Raw genomic sequence first — 15,769 nt, 5'->3', positions numbered from 1 at the left:
TCTTTATTTTCTTTGTTTTTGATTGTATTCATACTTTTTTATTGTCTAGATCTAAATTTATATTGAGAGATATAAAAGATAAAGAAAGTTGATAAGAAAACAAATAAATAAAGTAACATGAATTGAAATTAATAAGAAAGATACATCAAAATGGAAATAAAAACAAAAAAGATAGATTAAACTTGAATACAAAGAGAATCATTCAATTTTTTATCCAATTTTTTGATGCAACAAGAAAGAGAATTTTCAACCTAACTTGTCCATATCATAGTTTGGAAATTGAATCGAAGGGATTCCTCAACCTTCTACCTAATTTTTCGTGCAACAAAAGAGAGACTCACTCAATCTCATTTATTCACACCGTGGTTTCATTACAAAACAAAACAAAAAAGTACTTTGACACCTCTAATCACTCAATATTACAACTACAATAGCTAAAGAAATATTTATAACCTCTTATTTAGGTTAAAATAAAGAAAACCTTAAAGCTCACAAAATAAAAGCCAATCTAGTAACTAAATAATAAAAATAAAAATATATCAAAATAAACTAATATCTTTTAAATAATATTTGATCTTTTCATATCACGAACATGTAAAGTACGTATCATTCTCCCCCTTTTCAAAAAAGATTCGTTCTTGAATCTTGTGACTAAAAAATTAGTATATGAAAAGGAACAAATATAAAGAAAATAATTTTTTTGTATTTTTTGTATTTTTTTAATTTTTTTTTGCACTGTATGCTACTTTTTATTTTTTTTTAAATGTAAAAGTACGATAAGATAATAATAAAATACAAACAAGAAAGATAAGAACATAAAGAAGGACGTGAGAGACACTTGACTTTTTTTTTGGATACAAGAACAACATACATAAATTAATAAGGATTATCCAATACTTGAGTTTTGATACCAAATGATACAAAAAAATAATAAACAAAATGATATGAATTGAAATTGAATAAGAAATATATATTAAAATTGAAATAGAAATAAAAAAAAATAGGTTGAAATTGAATACAAAGAGAATCGCTCTACTTTTTATCCAATTTCTTGATAGAACAAGAAAGGGACACCTCAACCTAACTTGTCTATATCATAGTTTGGGAATTGAATAGAAGGGACTCATCAACTTTCTACCCAATTTTTCATGCAACAAGAGAGGGACTCACTCAACCTCACTTGTTCACACCATAGTTTCATCACGAAACAAAAAAAAATGCTTTAACACTTCTAATCCCTCAATACTACGATTTTTTTCAAAGATAATTATTTTTATTCCTTGAATAAAGCTGGTCCAAAACCAGACATCACACATAATAATTGCCCACATAAAAAAGTTTCACCAATAAATTAAACAACTGTGTAGTAATGAATGAAACTGGTAAGGTCATCTTCAAGAAGGGGAAATGAAAAGGCAACGGGTCGTGCACTCCTCCATGAGCTTTCGCGCAGCGTGAACAACTTTTACCGGCAACTTCCGCTTATTTTCAAAACTTGCTCATTTCTGAATTTTCAAATCTGCCATGCCACGTTAGCTACAAGTTTCTTTATCTCCTTTAAGTGTCTTCATCCTTTGTTCTGATTTTGTAATTCTTTCCACAACCACCAAGGCTCATCGGTAACTGTTAGAGGATGAATACCCAATAGCTTCCAAGCTTCTGCTGAATCTAGACAAACTCACAAACAATGTGAAGTCGATTCCTCTGCTGAGTTACATCGTGGGCAGATAGGGTTAACTTGGGAGATTCGAGTGTGGAGCTTTAATTTGACTGGTAATCCGTTATGCATTAGCTTCCATAAGAATTTTTTTTATCTTGGGTTGGCTTTTAAGACTTCATATTCCTGACCATATGAATTTTTTTTTGGCACTGGATAGGAAAAAATTCCACTAGAAGATGATAAACTTGAAATGTAATTTTATAACCAGATGAGATTGAATAGTTTCCCTTCTTCTCCTTCATTCAGATAATGTAGTCTTCTTTTACAATTTCTGTGTTAATAATTGCCTCTGCTATTGCTGGATTGAAATGTTCTTTTATTTTTGTTTGATTCTATTGTCTGTTTGATAGCATTAGTTCTGCAATCCATTGTGGAGTGTATTTTGTACTTGCATTAGTTATAGGTGTTATGACAGTAAACTCTTTTACCTATGAATCCTATGTAATACTCATTATGCTGTCTCGTCTTATTCTCCAAAGAATACCTTTTTCCAGAAATTTTTCGACCCTCCAACATGCTCTTCCAACCCCATGAGGGTTTGGTTCCTGTCTCAATCTGTAGAAGACTAGAAAATCTGTAGTATTTACTTTTATAAAACTTAAAAATCAGGAAATTAGGTCTAGTCAATAGTCTCCACCCTTGCTTAGCTAACATAGCAAGGTTGAAGGCTTTTAGATCATTGAAATTCAATCCCCCTTATTCTTCCGGCCTACAAGTAATTCTCCAACTTATCCACTACATCCTCCTTTTGCTTCCCTTTTGTTCCCACCAGAATTACAGAATCGCCCTCTGAATTTCTTCGAGCAGCGTTTTTGGCAACTTAAAACAGTTTAAGGTGTAAATTGGTACAGTAGTTGCAATGGCTTTTATTAACACCTCCTTGCCACTTGATGAAGGTAAAGCCCTTTTCCAGTGTTGAAACTTTTGCGTAATTTTATCTTTTATGTAATTAAATGTTGCCCTTTAGACATTTGGATGTCTGATGGGAGTCCTAAATATTTGTATTGATTGACAGTATGAGGAACTTGGAGTATGTTAGCTAGGAAATCTCGCGTATACACTGGTGTATTTCTACTAAAGAACACTGATGATTTATCCAAGGTGACCTTCTGACTACTAATCTCTCATAACTCGGTAAAATCTGAATTAGTTTCTGACAATCCTCTTTGGTAGTCTTACTAAACAGTATTGAGTCATCTGTAAAAAATAAGTGATTGATTTTGGAACACCAGTGATTAAGTCTCAATCCAAAAAAATTTTGTCTCTGTTCTCCTCTGTGGAGCAGATGAAAAAGTCCCTCTGCACAAAATAGAAAGGTTGGGAGAGAGGGGGTCGCCTTGCCGCACCCCTCTATATGGTTTAAAGAAACCATAAGGTTGACCATCCACAGTAATAGAATAAGAAAATGTTGTCACACACTCCTTAATCAAGTCCACCCATTTATTACAAAAGCCCAACTGTCTCATTATAGACCATATGAAAGACCATTCCACCCTATCATATGCTTTACTCATATCGATCTTTAGAGCAAAATCATGACTCCCATATTTCTTGTTCTTTAGAAAATGCATGAATTCATATGCAATTAATACGTTGTCACTAATCAGTCTTCCTTTAACAAAAGTACTTTGTGTATCACTGATCAATCTATTCATAACAAAAGTAATTTTATAAAACACACTACTAAGATTTATAGGTCTAATCTACTTCATATTCCTAGCATTTGAAATTTTAGGAATTAATAAGCAGATATTTGTATGATTAAAAGCCTTAAGTAGTTTACCTCTAGAGGAAAAACTTCTAGTTGCTTTGATAACGTCCTCTTTAGTCACAACCCAATAAACCTGATAGAACTTAGCAGTGAATCCATCATCCCTAGGTGTAGAGAAGGGGTTGATAAAAAAAACTGCCACTTTGATCTCTTTTTCTATCACTAGTCTGACTAGCTTCCGGTTAGTTACTGCATCTATCTTCTTTGGAATATCCTGAATCTCTTCGGCTGGGTCCTTCGAGTTGCTTGAGGTAAAGAAAGTATCAAAATATTTCTGGGCTATTTCTGCTATTTATTCCATCTCTGTTGCTGTATTCTCTTCTTCGTCCTCAAAATGCTGTATTCTATTTCTTTTATTCCTTACTTGGAACTTGAAGTGAAAGAACTTAGTGTTTTGGTCACCCCAATTCAGCCAATTAACTCTAGATTTTTCTCACCAATATTTCTCCTCTTGGTCCAGAATTTCCTCCAATTCAGCCTCTAGATTTTGGATTACGATACCATTGGCATGCTCTCTTTTTCCAACCTCTTTAGTCAAATTCTTTTTAACATTAAGAATTCTGACCTTACAGTTAGAGCAGGAAGACTTTTGCTAATCCACAAGTTTATGTCTGCATTTTTTTAGCTTAGTTGCAAGCTGAAACATTGGTGAACCCTTTTTTCCTTCTCTCCAAGTCTCCTTCACAATGGCAGTAACATCTCCCATTTCACGCCATCTTTCTTGAAATCTGAATCTTCTTTTAAACCTCCTCCCTTTCTTTTCTGTACTTAATAAAATCGGTCTATGATCAGATCATGTGACCTTCAAGTGCATGACCACAGTATTCGGCCAATCATCTCTCCAAACACTGATTGCTAAGGCTCTATCCAGCCTCTCCTTAACAAGATTTTCTCCGAATTACCGATTACTCCACATGAACTTATTCCTTTCATAACTCAAATCAATTAAACCTCCATTATTGATGAAATCATTGAAATTTTATATGAAAGTACTTAATTTTGCTCTACCACCCCCTCGTGATTTGCTTTGATTGCATTGAAATCTCATATAACAACTAACTTATCTCCACCAATCTCCATAAGCTATAACACTTGTTTATATTGCTCAATCCTTCTAGCCTCTTTCGTACTTAAGTGCACTCCAATAACCTTTTATTTTTGCCTTACTTGTTGCATCATCTGTGAAATGAATAAAAAATGTCTGAGAATCTGAACTTGAATATTATCTTTCCACACTACCACCAGATCACCTGCCAACCCAGTCGGGTCCACTAAGAACATAGAATTATATCCTCGGAAAATTGTTCTTTGTCTTGCATAAGAATAAAATTATGGAAGAATGAGATTTAAAAATCTTTTTGATGCTGTAAATTGTTAGGAATTTTTGCAAACCGTGACAGTTCCACATTCCCATCTTCATGTCTATTGGAGTGGCAAATTATGGGCCACACCCTCCCCCCTTTTCAACCAAATGTTGTTCTTCCGAGCATGATTTTTTATTTTTTGATCCTTCTTTAGCGTCTTTAAATAGTTGCTTAACCCCCGAAATTGATTTGAAAGAATATTTCCTCCTTGCTATATATTTCATATTCTTCTTCTTACCCCCCTTATTACCTTCAGATTCCTCCCCTACTCCAATAGAAAATACATAATCCGAACAGTTTTTTTGTATTTGTTCAGCTCTATTTTCATCCACCTTCTCCTTGTCTCCAAAAATATGTTGATCCTCTAATGCACCTTCATTTTTTTCACTGTACTATTACCATTCTTTCTACTCTGTACTTCATCTTCTTCTTCTCGCATTTGTGAATTATTATCCTGGACAAATAGGTTGGCAAAACCTTTGATTAGACACACCGGTGTTGGTTTGTTTGATCTCTCTCTCCCTTCTCCAGTCTTATTCCTCCAATTTGGGTGCGGATGTTTCTTTTGGTTTTCAATTTTCCTCTCAAGTTGTTCAGCTCGCAGCCAAGGTCCCCATTGTTCCTCCTGTTGACTTCTCTTCACCGAGTCCTCCACATATTGGCCGCAAGCTTTGATTTTATGCCCTACACAGCCACAGTAGTGGTAGAAGTTTTTAATTCTCTCATACTTGATCTAAATCTTTATGACTGTTATTTCTACCTGCAATTCTTAAAACCCTTCTCAAAGGCTTAGTTATGTCCAATAGTATTTGAATTTTGAGAATTGTTTCTTCTTTCTCTCTCATAGTGAACACATCAGCATCTATGACCTTTCTAATCGCCTCTCCCACCTTTTTTTCTAAACGTGCCATCTTGCATTGCTCAAGTAGTCCCCACATCTACACCCATGTGAGAATCAAAGTAAATTTCTTCTCATTAATCTCAATTTCTACTGACCACCTTCATAGGTTTAAAATATAATTTTTAAATAGCCACGATTCCCTTTTCTCTATTTGAACCAGGTCAATTTCCTTTTCAAACAAAAATTGGAATTGATTTCCTCTATGGTCCATCACCGTAAAGCCCTTTGGTTGTCTCTATATAGCATATAGCACCGATTCAAGAGTTCCAGCATTGAATAGTTTGTCTGCCATGAGTCTGCCCACCAGGCTCTTTGTGCATTTTTCTATTCCTTCCTTAATATCTTCATCCTCAAAGTGAAAAACCTGATCCTCCTCTTTATCATGTACAAACTTGTCGTGATCCTGATTAGCAGCCGAAGCTGCCATGGTTACCTTTAGGTACTCTACGAACAAAACTTGCAAAATTAGAATTTTTCTGCAAACCCTAGCAGAGCAAGAAAATAACCTTAGCAGCAGGGCAACTACTCAATACTACGATTACAATAGTTAAAGATGTATTTATAACCTCTTATTAGGTTAAAACAAAAAAACCTTAAATCCCACAAACATAAAATCCAATCTAGTAACTAAATAAACAAAAAGTCAAAATATATCAAAATAAATTAATAACTTTTAAATAATATTTGATCTCTTCATATTACGAACATTTAAAGTACGTATAAAGAATTGTTCACATAAAAGTCATTTAATCTTTTTTTGAATGTTTTGATTTCAAAAGTGTGTTGCCTTAGAATACACTTTATTTCCCTTAATTAAGTTGAGTTAGTATCTAGACCATTTATTAAGTTTGGGATAATTTAGGTAATTTAAAAGAGTGTGAATCTCTTAAAATTAGAGATTGTAATCTATCTTGATTATAATAAAATATTTACCATTATTATAATAAAACTGAACGTAAATCATGTTGCATTTTGTGATCAAATTAAAATATATCAAAGCGCCACTCTTCTCTTTTTCTATTTTCTTTACTTTTTGTTCCGTATATTCTAAAAAACAAAATCGCAAACAATCTCTTAATACCAAAATTCTACATAACTTTTTTTTCAACTCACTTATACATATATATCCCAACATTTTTCTTCCACCCTTCAATTAAAGAACTTGGTTTCAGGAAATAAATTAAGCTTTTATTTACACAGCTGCCAATTAGACAGCTCAGGAGAATCAATCTCGAACAATTACCAAACAATAGACAATAAGAGTAAAGGAGACAACTACTTCACAATACAATGTACTTTATCTTCAATAATGTAAATATTACTAGCCATACTTTTTATAACTCTAGGTTCCCTCAATAAATACCTTGACCAGATCTCTGCCATTGATGTTGGGACATAACTAGTAACTTTCTGGGTTTTTTTTTTTTTGTGCTATATGTTCAATAAAAAATACTTACATGTTTCTAGAAAAATAATATATTTAAAGTATAATATAAAATTATTTGTAATTATTTGTTTTTATTTATAATATATAAAAAAATTAAGAATGAGTGATTGTAACATGAAACATGCATTGAATATATTTTAAGTATATATCATGTCAAATGTGCAATCTGGCAATTTTCTCATTGATCAATCTATAAAAATTGCCACATGACTCTACCAATTTTTTCCATTTCTCATCACGTGAAATAAATCATGTCAAAGGATCATCGTCAGTCTTCTTTTGGTTCCTTGCCAAAATCAATTCCTTTATTTAATTAATAAAGGAACAATGCCAAAAAACATGAATCTTCTAAGGATATTATTGTGCTCGAATTAGGCCTAATAGACAAAGAATGCTACTAATATTTTTATAATTTTTCACTGAAATTAACATCTACATTTTGTCTTTCTTACAAATTTAATGAGAGTAATAATACTTAATTAGTATTTAGTACAACAAGGTAATTCAACTTGACTGGTCATTTTATTTTAATTTTTTCCCTCCAATTACTTGTAGTATATTATATCCAAATCCAGGGGAATCTATTTAGAGCCACAAGAATACGGCAGTGTTACAATAATTGTCTAAATGCTAATAACTTAATTCTTATCAATATATTGTACAGCGTTATTATATGTATGTGAGATCTGAGTTGTATTAAATAGAATTTTTTTATTTTTTTTTAAATGCAATAGATCTGAAGAAATTTGATGACATGGAACAATGGAACCAAGGTTGAAGCCCAACTTTGCTAATAAATAAAATATTACAGCGTAAAGAAGAAATATTAGTTGACTAGTGGTTAACAATGTGTTTTTATTTTTTGTTTTTATTTTTAGTGTTTTTTGTTTTTTAGATTTTGTGAAAAAAATAAAAACAGAAAATAAAATTTTATTGTTTTTACTATTTTTATTTTTTTCATAAAATATAGAAAACAAAGAACATTAAAAATGATAATAGAAAATGAAAATACAAACCAAGGGTATCCTAAACTTCATGGCCTCTTTATTTTTCTTTAGTAAGCTACGAACATGTATATAAAAAATCAACTATATGTATAAATATACATTAAAATATAAAATACATTAAAAATAAATTAAACAAATATATATTTATATATAAATATATAATGATTAATTTACTAGTTATTTTTTTGCATATAAATAATATTTTTTTAATCTGTTAGCATGGTCACTTTTTAGTATATTTTATCTGAAGTAAAGAACATATTTATATTAAAAATGTATTGATTTAGAAATGTACTAAAAAATTGGTAACCATGAATAAAAATAACAAAAGTAATAGTATTTTATTCATAGGGAGGATTAGAATGCATGTGCTTAAAGTATTTTAATCGGGAGATAAAAAAAATTAGGGAAAATTTGTCACAACTCACAACTCATAAATGACAAATGATGTCACTTTGGCTTGAAGAAATCAAAATGACAGTTAATATTTCGTGCCATGGCAGGGTTTACACATGATTGGGCACGAGGCATAAGATGAAACATGAAAATGTTTACAAAAGGGTGGTACTTTTTCTTAATCTTTTAGGTTAAGCACCTAAAGGGTTACATCATGCTTAAAAAGTTTGTTAACAAGTTAAGAGTGTGTTTGGTGTGTACTTTTATTTTTTGTTTTTATTTGTAATATTTTTTATTTTTTAAATTTTGTGAAGAAAAAAAATTGTAAAAACAATAAAATTTTGTTTTCATTTTCACCTCTAATATATTTATTTAATTTCTATAAAATTTTGATATATAAAATATTAAAAATAAAAATACAAACTAAATTCCCCTTAAAATTGTTATAATGAGGTTATAATTAAACCAATTGGGTTAAGACAATTGTCTTAATAACATTGGATACTTGAGGCACAAGTCTTGCTTATGGTAAGAACCTATGTTTGATAGTGTGTACTGAGAGGGTATAACAAACAGCATATGCTCAAGGGCATGTGATCTTTGGCCAAATGCTAAAAAATATTGCATGTGATCTCTTATCCGTTTATACCAGTTTTTATTTTATACGGCATTGAAGATGTGAACAAAAGCTGAAATTATGGCATCCCATGCTTTTAGCCTTATGTTACGTTTGTTGAATAATTAAATAAGAAAAAAAATAAAAGGTGGCCCACTTTATTGCAAATTCAAAATGAATTGATTTAATGACTTGAAAAACTTTTGGAATTATTTTTTGTTTTTTATGATATTTTTCAACCTAACAAGTCAAGAATTAATCTATGAATCTAAGTTTTGGTTAACAATTTATCACTAGCCAGCAGAATTCGAACTCTCAACACTTATTTAAGTAGAATAGTGAACTAACTAATAAACTAACCTAAGTTAATTTCTTTGGAACTATTATATACAAATATACTATAACTAATTATAGCTCATTTTTTATGTCATATTAATATTCGAAACAAAAAAAATACTAAAAACATTTCACACTCTGTAAGTCACTTTATAGTGAGGTAATTTGCAAGCACTCTATCAATATGACATGAAAAAAGGAAATTGATGGTGTCAAATGTGAACATGTTAAGGTTTTGGAAATCAAGTTTGCTTACAACATAAGAATCAAGTTTTGCTCTTAGTAAAGGTGAATCATTATGAAGCATTCATCCACTCTGGACTATTTACTAGTCCATGTTCTCACTAGTATTGCTCCATATATCAATACATATAACATCAAAAAATCATTCCTCAGGAGAAAGAAACAAAAATCGCAAACATCATGAATTAAATAAAGTTCATGTTTTATCCAATACATTTATTTTGGCTTGAACTATGGATAAAGAAAAAAAAAATAGAGGAACCAAGAAAAATAAATAACTGTAAAAATCTCACAAAAACAATTCAACCTATGCAAACAAAAGAAAAAACATTATCTAACTTGCTGACTCTAAATTTAAGACCATATATAATGGTACAATCTTTTTGCTTGTCCTTAAGCCTGTTGTGATGGCAATTTCAAAAGGCACACTCTGATCTTTGCCTTTGAATTTGTTTGGAACTTCAATTCTTCACCGAAAGGCAAGGAAATCTTGGGAAGAACGAACTTCTCTTGCTCCACATGAAGAAAATGATGGAGATTGTGCTCTAAAGTAGCTGTAGATTTTTTGGTACAGCTTTAATTTGTTGCTTCAAGAAATCATTCTGCCCCTTTTATATAATGTTACAGAGAGGAGGGAAACTACAAAGATATTGACACTGACACGGATGAAACTTTAAGTAACTGGAGACATTGGCTTAGACAATGGTACCAACGTAGCCAAATCCAACAATTGAGAAGGTTATGGTCTGAAGGAATAGGTACACAAAGTAGTTGTTCTTTCCATGCACAAAGTCATAGCATCCACAGAAGAAGAGGAATGCAGCAAATCCAAGCTCCAACGTGTTAAGTCTGTTTAGCCAAGAATAACAATAATCAAGAATAATTCATTTCAAAAATGCTATGTGCAATTGAAAAATTAGTCATGAAATTAGCTATTATGTATTTGTGTATAAATATATGTGTTATTTAACTCATTTTCAATGTGTGTTTTGTGTTCGTGGCTGATTTAGTAACTAATTTTTTATGTGAACATAGCATGGTTGTAATAATTTCAATCACGTGTTGCTTCTAAAATATTGTACCATGCGCAACTGGAAGATACTTATTAATACAGTGAAGAACATAAAAAATGGATTTAGAACAATGAAGAATTTCTAAGTACTTCACTGTCATGACATGTTCAGTTCTTCTACCTATCAAAAGAATCCTAAGTAGTATTATTGCTACAAAATTAGGCACATTAAAAGTGCTACACAATCATTAATTAATTTGGGGGCCATCTGAATGATGATAATGCCAGCCAGGGTGCAAATGAATTTATTGTAGAAATTGAACTGACCTTTCGAAAAACTTGGATCTTGGTTTCTTGACTGGTGCTTTGATGGCATTATTATTGGCTTTGTTCTTGGAAGCATCTTTGTTCTTGTTATTGACAGAATCACCAAGTTTCTCAGTAACAACCCACTCATTGGCTCTCCCAGCTTCTAACAGACCTATGAATGTTGCTTTTGTTCGATGCAATGACATCACATTCTCAAAAAGGATCCAGTAGAACAACAGGTGAATTGACCTGCATACATGCATGCCATGTGTTTGTTAAATTTCCAGCTTAGCTTTTTAATGTTTTAGGAACTGGTGGTTAGTTTAATTAAAGAATAAAAAGATAGATACCTTGGTGTTCCAACTGAATTGAGGATGGTGATGATGGAAGGGATATAAACAGCACCCCAGATTGGAACATGAACCTCAGGGACCAAGATTGTGAGTGGAAGCACAACACAGTAGAAGAAGAATGTGACCATGTGAGCTATGATCTTTCTAACAAAGAAGAAGCTGTATATAACGTACACTTTCTTCCAAAATCTCACTTTCTGCAAATCAAGTAGAAGAAAAAACACTGATCACCAACTTGTTCATTCTCACTTCGTTCACTACTAATCATATAATAATATAATAATTAATTAATTCCTATAGCTCACCTTGTTCCTTACAATCTCCATCACCATTTTGCGGAACAGATTAGCAGGACCACAAGACCATCTGTGTTGCTGGAACCTGAAGGCCCTCAGAGTACTTGGAAGCTCACTTTTGGCCTAGTTAGTTAGTTAATTAGTTGGTCTATTAACTCCCACATTATTAATTAATTAATTACTTTGATTTTGATATAATAAATTAAAGTGGGTATAATGTGTATATGTACCTGGAGGTCTCCAAGGTAGACAAATTTCCATCCCCTAAGACTAGCACGAACAGCAAGATCCATGTCCTCCACTGTTGTTCTGTCTTTCCACCCTCCTGCTTCATTGATTGCACCAATTCTCCAAATACCTGCTGTCCCTGCAATTTTAATTTGCAACTTTATGTTATAATGTTTTGGAATTGCATGCATAGCAGCAACATCTAATTAAGGTCAAATTATAATTACTACGTACCATTGAAACCAAAGAAAGCATGAGTGGCTGATCCAACTTCTTGCTCCACTGTGAAATGGTAATCAAGGGACATCTCTTGCATTCTTGTCAGCAAACACTCGTCAGCATTCACTGTCACACACAAACCATACTTAATTAATTCTGAGTTTTAATTTTATAGATATTCCTCATCAAAATTATTACACTACTGTTATTATTATTATTATTTGGAATTGAAAGAAAGAAAAGCGAAAAGAACAAATCCATAGAAACCTAAAAGTATATGAAAATGAAAGAAATTGAGTGAGTGTGTTTGTCGTCACGTGAGTGAATAATAATAAGAAAAGATGCCACGTAATTAGATGCAAAGAAGGATAAGTGAAGTGGAAGTGTCGGCAACCAAGGACCGAGGTCCACACCATTAGGCACATGGTAAGACCCACAACCACAACGTATACATAATATAGATTGGGAAAATACTATATACTAGCGATATTAAATTATAACCAAACCACGTGGGAAGTGGTCTCGTTGAATTCATGGATTTGCAACTTTGGAATCATGGAAGAACGGAAGCGCTATTATTATTATTATTATTATTATTATTCAAGGGGCCAAATTTGATATAGTATATTGACCAAACAACCCTGAAATAATTTGACAAACTTGGCTCCATCTTCACTCTCATGTTAAAGAAACATCCCACCGACGACACCATTGACTGTGACCATCACCCCTTCAACGTTTTTTCGTTACTTATATTAGAAATTTGATGATTCAGTGACCATAATTGAATGTTGTTCACTTCATACGCTATGACACTACACACCCCACCACAGATTTTCCCTTATTACGATCTTGATTTTGATGCATGGCTAAGTTAGGGGGTGGTAGAAGGGGTATGTAGCATATATAATTGCAGATTTTGTCTTTTAAAAGAGAGGGGAAAGAGGGGGGCCATCAAACAAAAACAAGCTTCAGAACCATGGTCATAGCTAGGGTGGTCCCACCCTTCTTCTCAGCTTAACAAAACTTCACTACTCCAATGCCTCTGTAAATTTATTTAATTATTTAACTAAAATAAATAATTGCGACCTCAAGATCACAGGTTCAAGTTATTATGAAGTACATTATACCTTTTGTACGACTCTTTTTCATACTTTGCTTTAAGACGAGATGTTTGTGCACTGAGTTTCTCTTATTTAACTAAAATAAATAAATAAGACGTAATGATAAGCAGTGATTAGTTGTCACCGACAGCTGGATTTGATAATAGATGTAGTGATTTAATTATAGTTAGGGAGTGGGGTTAGGTGATGGTGGATAAAATAAATAAATAATTACCAAATCTCCAGCGAGCTTGAACAAGAGCGATGTCAGGGTTGCCAATCAAGAAAGGAACGGCTCTACGGAGGAAATCAGGCTCAGGCCTGAAATCAGCATCGAAGATTGCCACGTACTCACAGTGCTTGACGTAGCTACGTTTTAGACCTTCTTTGAGTGCACCCGCTTTGTACCCCGTTCTGTTCTCTCTGATTTGGTACGTTATGTTTATCCCTTTGCTCGCCCATCTCTGACATTCCATCTCCACCATTTGCTACAAATCAACACAAATTAGTTAATTCATTTCACTTCTTAATCCCTCACTACACAATTAAAATATATGCACCTTAACCACGGGATCCGTAGAATCATCCAGGACTTGGATCACGAGACGGTCAGCAGGCCAAGAAAGATTACAAGCTGCTCCAATGGAAACCTTGTAAACCTGAAATGAACGCCATAAAACTAAGAAAAATTCTTATAATAAAGTCACTTTAGAGAATGGAAGTGAATGAATGAATGAATGAATGAACCTCTCTCTCGTTGAACATTGGGATTTGGATGAGGACGACTGGGAAGTTAGAGCTGCCAAGCTCGACATCGTCTTGGATGGGCTCGTAATTGTAGCGTTTTTCTGGTTTCTTCCAGAAGAGCTTGACGAGGATGATGACAATGCCCATGTAGAGCCTCTCGATGAAAAGCATGAGCGCCATTGCTAAGGAAATGTAGACGGAAAGCTTCAACAGTGGTACTATCAATGGCGCCTTCACAACCTCCCATATCATCTGAATCTGCCCCGCCAAGTGGTTACTCACACCCTGGATTGACTCTGGTATGAATACCTTCACTCCTTCTGCTCCCTCCATATCCATAATGATACTAGCTACAATCGGCACTTAAGAATAGTGACAATAAAGAAAGCAGTGAAGTGGTTATGAGCTTTCAAAAGCTATGGATTTTGCAGAGTAGGAAGGGTACTTATTCATAAATCTCCCTCCACCCCACATATGGAAAAACTAACAACAAAAAACTAAGAATGCACTCACTATTTTTTTCCCTCTTTCTCTCTCTCACACACACACTAGTGTGGTTGGTTCAGCCAAGAAATGCTGGGGTGTTTTATGGTTTCTTTCTATCTGAGAACACAACCCAACAGAGGCATGAACAGGGTGTGTGTGAGACTCTGAGAGCAGTGTGAGAGAGAGAGAGAGAGAAGGGGCAATAGATGGAGAGAGAAATGGGTTACTTTATAGTTAGATTTTGGTGATTACATTTTGCATTTACTGCATTTTTTTATATTATATTTTATTTTTATTCTTTTTCGGACGTTTGATTATATTTCTTCAGGATTCAGATGTGGTTGCCTTTTTGGTCACCAGGGAAAAAAGGAAAAAAAAAAAAAGCTTGTGGTCCATGGCTAAACTTAACTGTTCCTTACCTTGGTGTTAATTTTAACTTTTCAGTCTGTTCCTGTATCCTATGATTGGAGATATAATAGTATCAAAGGGTATTATAGTCATTTTATATAGGGATTTTTTCCTCTTCTGTTTTGGGCTTTTGGCTGCATTGCCAGGGAGATGAGGTAAAAAACGGATAAAATATCATCCAACGAAAAGTGGAAAACTGACAAAAATAATGCTCATTAACACACTGGATTTTTTTTCTTTTCAAAATCTTTTATTTACCGTTCGGTAGAGAAGAACATACCTATCTTTTATTCACAAATGGAAAGCTTCATAAATATAATGCAGGTTTACTGTTTTATTTATAGGGAGATACGATAATTAGTCAAATATATTTAATCAAATATATTAAATAATTAAATGATTTGCAGTACTATTTTCATATTTTACGAGAATATTCATTTTATTTCAAAGCTTAAGTAAAATAATTTATGTTCGTTAATTAACAATTTTTTAAAATAAAATAAAATCTGAGTAATACCAAATTAGTCTTTTCTTTAGTCAACAAAAAAAAAAAATTAGTCGTTCCTTTTATGAAATATGAAAAAGAGGCAATCAAATTATTCAAAATTCAATAACATACACTAGATGAGTGCATATATAGGTCTTTATTTTTATTCCTATAAAGTGTAATTTTAAAAATTCTTCATTACGCTAATGTGGTAAAATAGGTAGATCCTCAGTTTCAAATTAACATTTTACATTTTATTTAAAAAAAAAAGAATATTCAAATTATTCATCGAATTAGTAACGGATCATTAAGATCTCAAA

General features: G+C 32.7%; 1 protein-coding gene across 1 annotated transcript; it reads right to left on the bottom strand.

Moving 5' to 3' along the window:
- Positions 1 to 9,960: 9,960 nt before the first annotated feature.
- On the bottom strand, positions 9,961 to 14,997 carry LOC112706869 (glucomannan 4-beta-mannosyltransferase 2). The gene is made up of 9 exons (XM_025758390.3): positions 14,069 to 14,997; positions 13,882 to 13,980; positions 13,557 to 13,809; positions 12,234 to 12,344; positions 12,002 to 12,138; positions 11,781 to 11,894; positions 11,473 to 11,672; positions 11,141 to 11,371; positions 9,961 to 10,650 (listed from the first exon to the last, which is right to left on the bottom strand). Exons 1-9 carry the CDS (start codon positions 14,405 to 14,407, stop codon positions 10,497 to 10,499), a joined length of 1,638 nt encoding a protein of 545 aa, XP_025614175.1. The 5' UTR covers positions 14,408 to 14,997; the 3' UTR covers positions 9,961 to 10,496.
- Positions 14,998 to 15,769: the final 772 nt, after the last annotated feature.

Source organism: Arachis hypogaea, chromosome 8 (genome assembly GCF_003086295.3).
Source record: "Arachis hypogaea cultivar Tifrunner chromosome 8, arahy.Tifrunner.gnm2.J5K5, whole genome shotgun sequence".
Taxonomy (NCBI): Eukaryota; Viridiplantae; Streptophyta; class Magnoliopsida; order Fabales; family Fabaceae; genus Arachis; species Arachis hypogaea.
The sequence above is the reverse complement of the archived record's forward strand: the minus strand, read 5'-3'. Positions and strand labels throughout refer to the sequence as shown.

What these genes read in the sequence shown, in the direction of transcription:
- LOC112706869 (XM_025758390.3), bottom strand. Translation starts at nt 14,407, where the DNA reads ATGGATATGGAGGGAGCAGAAGGAGTGAAGGTATTCATACCAGAGTCA. An exon ending in TCAAGCTCGCTGGAGATTTG is followed by an intron (nt 12,345 to 13,556) that starts GTAATTATTTAT and finishes TGTGTGTGACAG; the next exon opens with TGAATGCTGACGAGTGTTTG. An exon ending in TCTACCTTGGAGACCTCCAG is followed by an intron (nt 11,895 to 12,001) that starts GTACATATACAC and finishes CTAACTAACTAG; the next exon opens with GCCAAAAGTGAGCTTCCAAG.